At 34.8% G+C, this 4,904-nt stretch overlaps 1 protein-coding gene across 1 annotated transcript; it reads left to right on the top strand.

The window, feature by feature from the left end:
- Positions 1-452: 452 nt before the first annotated feature.
- LOC116118774 (amino acid transporter AVT6A-like) lies at positions 453-4,666 on the top strand. The gene is made up of 6 exons (XM_031404746.1): positions 453-1,008; positions 1,098-1,584; positions 1,757-1,909; positions 2,632-2,835; positions 3,522-3,987; positions 4,401-4,666. Exons 2-6 carry the CDS (start codon positions 1,161-1,163, stop codon positions 4,537-4,539), a joined length of 1,386 nt encoding a protein of 461 aa, XP_031260606.1. The 5' UTR covers positions 453-1,008; positions 1,098-1,160; the 3' UTR covers positions 4,540-4,666.
- The last annotated feature ends 238 nt before the right edge of the window (positions 4,667-4,904 follow it).

Here is a 4,904-nt window from a genome sequence, read left to right as displayed (position 1 = left end):
TGAAAAAGAGTTTATAAGATTATGTATATGTAATATTGCTCTTTATTTATTAAAATCATTTATTTACATCTCTAATATAACATTATATTTATTATTAACCATGTGTAAACGTAATATTCAGACTCTCTCCTTTATAAAAATAATATTAATATTTATATATATGATTTATTTAACCAATTATTTATATATATATATATATTTTTCTATTTTTAATGTTTATTACCGTTGGCGTTGATGATTAAAATTTATATCAGAATTTCGTCGTCTTGATGGCGACGGTGGAGTTACCAAAATGGAAAAGAGACGGTTAAACTTACAGTGAAGGCCGTCCTTTTCTTACCACAAAATACACCTAATCTATGCGTACAACCATACGGACAAGTCTGGGTCAAATCAGCGGCTGTTTCGTGTAGCTTTCTCTCTTTCCATTTCCTTTATAAATTATCCCTCCGAATTCAAGACTCAAGAGTTCACAACGACTTGTTCTAATATTTCAAAATTCTCGACTCCTTTCTTGTTCACAATTTAATTGCTGTTCCGAGCTCAATTCTGTTATTATATCAGTGCGGATTCTGTGTGGGTTGGATTCATTGCTCTGGGACTTGTTTGGGATCAAAATAAGAAAAGATTTTATTGGGTTTTCAGTTTTGGTGTATGGGGGATTTGGGTTTGCTTTTAATTGTATATACTTGTTATCGAATTGTGACAATTGAAAGAATTCAGATGTATTAGAAGCTTAATTTTGAAGCTTTATTATATCTGGATATCATCTTTCTCTGTGACTTACTGTTAGTTTCAATCTTAATTGTTCTATTTGATTTATTTATTGTTCAATTGGTGACTGTAAAGAATAGATCTACCGTTTTTACAGCTATAGAGAGCTGGATTTTTCAAATTTCAACCTTCTGTGTTTCTAAATTTGAAAATTATATTAATTTAAGCTAAAAAGGCCTAATTTTCAGTCCATAGACTCATCAAGTTCATTTCCAAGTCTTGCAAATATCACAGGTTAGGAGTGTTAAAATCACATATAACTTGAATTTGATCTTTAAAGTTACCGGATAATTGGAAGCTAATTATGTGTTTGGTGTGCACAGATATTGTTGGAGTGTACTGAATAATTGAAGTCTTGAGATTTTGTGAAATTTGGTTGTTGAAAGATGACAATTGGAAATAACTTACCGAAAGAGAAAAAATCCAGGAGGAGCAAACAACCTGTTGATGAGAACGCTCCTTTGTTGCCTACAAAGCAGGAGGAAGATGGTGGTTTTGATGAATTTAATGGAGCTTCCTTTACTGGGGCAGTGTTTAATTTATCAACTACCATTGTTGGAGCTGGAATCATGGCCTTGCCTGCTACCATGAAAGTGCTAGGTCTTGGTCTTGGGATTGCTTTGATCATCTTTATGGCCATATTGACAGAGGCTTCAATCGAGTTGTTGCTTAGGTTCAGTAGGGCAGGGAAATCTGTTTCTTATGGTGGTCTTATGGGGGAAGCATTTGGAAGGTGTGGGAAGAGTTTGTTGCAAGTTTGTGTTTTAGTCAACAACGTTGGTGTACTCATTGTGTACATGATTATCATTGGTATGACTATATTTTATTGTTTGTTTCATGTTTATTTGTTGTTTTATATTCATTTCTGCTTTTGACCTGATATTTTGCTTGGAGTGAAGTTTTTGTTTACTTAATAATTTTTTTGAGGATTTTCACACTTACATGGAAAGCTCTAAGTATGGTGTATTAATTGATATTGAAGGTGATGTGCTGTCTGGAACATCTTCAAGTGGAGTTCACCATTATGGTGTTCTTGAAGGATGGTTTGGAGATCACTGGTGGAATGGGCGTACTTTTATTCTTCTTATTGTGACGCTGGGCATTTTTTCTCCATTGGCATGCTTTAAGCGAATAGGTAATTGAGTTTCCTTCACTTGACTGGATTAACATATAATCTGGTGTCTTATTTTGTTATATGTAGATTGTTGTATCTTTGATCAGGTAAAACATCTTTTAGACCGTGCATGCTTAGATGTGAATATGTTTTTATTATGTTTGAATCAAATCGGTAGTATGTACTGCTTTTTGGCAATATAAAAAAACAGCCTGCAAACTTCCTTTAAGCTGGATTTACATTTGACACCAGGTTTTCAAAGCTTGTGGTGAAATTTCATTGTCTGTTTGTCTCCCCCACCCTGTAGTTTCTCAGTATTTGTGCACTTGTTATATCAATAATTCTACTTTGTAATGGATTATTCTATCAATTGAAAGGTATTAATGCTGAGTCCTTATGGTCACATGGAAAGGGATGACAACTATTGGGTAAATATGAGGTGATCTTCATCCAATTGTTCATATGTATCATAAAATGATTCCCTCATAAAATATTATTTAATATTCAATGAAATAATATTTGCGTGAATACATTTTAAGAATAATTGGTATATTTGGGATCATTGATTTTGATATTTTCGTTGCTTACGTTGCCTGAGGATAATCAGAATCTTATGCATCTGTTTAGTCATTGTAAAATTCAAGTCGAAGATGATGTTCTATTTATTGCATAAATTTTTAGCCTTAGCTATTTACTTTGTTGGACTCTCACCGGCGACATATTGTGCAATTTTGTGGTTGCAGATTCTTTAAAATTCACATCTGCCTTATCAGTTGCATTTGCTGTTGTGTTTCTTGTAATCACTGTGGGCATTTCAATTGTGAAGTTGATCAGTGGCGGGATACAGATGCCCAGATTACTGCCTGATGTAACTGATTTGACATCTGTCTTTAAGCTCTTCACTGTAGTTCCTGTTCTGGTCACAGCATACATCTGCCACTACAATGGTAAGCAAGCTGATTAATTATATGAGATTGGCATGCCTGGAACCTGTTAATTTTTGAAGTCTGATAAAGTTTGAGTAGCAGGACTAATTTGGTTTTCTTCATATTTATCTATTTATTGATAAGAAACACTATAGAATTTGAATTAATATTGAAAATGAGATCAAGTTGCAGAAGTGGATAGTAGACCACAGTGAGTGCTAAAACCCCAAGGAGGGTGGACCAATACAGAGGCAACCTATTGGGTTAGGCACCAGATCATTGCTGTCCGTATATAACCTGATTAGTTTCTAAACCTGTATATTTTTGCAAATTGCATTTCCTTTTCCTAGAGTAATTGTTTTTTGATGAGTGCAAATACTCCCTATGACTCACTTGTTCATTATGACTTTATATCTAACTGTGATTTATGTTTTTTCTTACTCCGGATTGATTAATTGTAGTTTCTTTTATCATCATTTTACCATTATATTCATATAAAATGAGTAAGACACACTTTCTGAGTTTTACTGAAATTTTACAAGCTTAGAATAGACTCTAGAAATTTAACGTCTGTGTTCAAAGGCCTAGCGTAGTTTAAACTTTCTTCAGGAGGTCTGTATTACTCTCAATTTAAAGTGCTGTTTCCTGTTAATCAAATGGGAGGTGTTTTATTTCTAGCACTCATCTCTTGTATGCTTGTTGTGCAGTTCACAGCATAGATAATGAACTTGAGGACTCTACACAGATTAAAGGAGTTGTGCGTACATCACTTGCTTTGTGCTCAACTGTGTACATAACGACAAGTTTCTTTGGGTTCCTTCTATTTGGTGACAATACTCTTGATGATGTGCTTGCCAACTTTGACACTGACCTTGGCATTCCCTATAGCTCCCTGCTTAATGATGCGGTTCGTGTTAGTTATGCTGCTCACCTCATGCTTGTTTTTCCTATTGTCTTCTATCCATTGCGGCTCAACATGGATGGCCTCCTCTTTCCCTCATCAAGGCCTCTAGCTTCGTCTAATGTTAGGTTTGCACTGATCACTGCTGGGCTCATCACTGTTATCTTTTTGGGTGCAAATTTCATCCCCAGCATCTGGGACGCTTTTCAATTCACTGGAGCAACTGCTGCTGTTTGCATTGGTTTCATTTTTCCTGCTGCCATTACTCTCAGGTGAGTTTTTGACTGTGAAATTGGAAGTTCGGGTTTAAATTCTAGAAAGTGAATATCAGCCTTGCATACTAAACTAGGATTTGGCATAAGTTTTCATGTTTTATTATTTTAAGGGCCACCTGTGCAACATGGCAAATTTGTTGGCCTGTGGTTTCTTTGAAAAAAAAAAAAAAAATTGTTCCTTCACATAAAATGTCATATCCCTATGAAATTTCATAGAAATAACTTGGGCAAAGATGCAGGCTAAAAAGGCTGTGTAGTTTTTGTTTACCTCTGATATACAAGTTTTATGTTTATTTCAACATTGGGAAACTGGTGCACAAATGAAAAAAAAAAAATGTTTTTGCTTTAAATCTTCATTACATTCTAAACCCTGGTTTTATGTTCACTAAATTTTCCTTCGGCCATTTCAGGGATCGTCACCACATAGCAACAAAGAAGGACAAGATTCTGAGTGTTTTCATGATTGTGCTTGCTGTGTTCTCAAATTTAGTGGCCATATACAGTGACGCCTATTCCTTGTTTAAAAAGAATCCATCACCACGCGAGTGATCTATCATCTTACTCCTCAGAACCAAGTGGACCGAGAGGTATGGTCATATTTCCAATGGGACATTGACATGGGCAAAATCCCTTTAGAAAATCCAGGTTTTCTATGGAGTTTCATTGAAACTGTAATTTAATAAGGACTCTCTTCCTGATGTATAAAGTTAGTTTGTTAAAAGGAGTGTGTGGAAGTCTGTATACCCTTCTATTGGGTTGCTTGATGATTGATAATGGATTTGGTTTGTTGTTTGTAGAAGAAGTAAAAATGTATAATAAAATGTTTCTTTTGCTCTTACCTTCTTTTCCCCTGCAATCAGATCCATCCATATGGTGATGTTTATATGATTTTGTTGTGTGATTATCAATTTTGC

The sequence above is a fragment of the Pistacia vera genome, unplaced genomic scaffold (genome assembly GCF_008641045.1).
Source record: "Pistacia vera cultivar Batoury unplaced genomic scaffold, PisVer_v2 Contig859, whole genome shotgun sequence".
NCBI classification, from domain to species: domain Eukaryota; kingdom Viridiplantae; phylum Streptophyta; class Magnoliopsida; order Sapindales; family Anacardiaceae; genus Pistacia; species Pistacia vera.
Note: the sequence above shows the minus strand (reverse complement) of the source record. Positions and strands in the feature narration are given on the sequence as shown.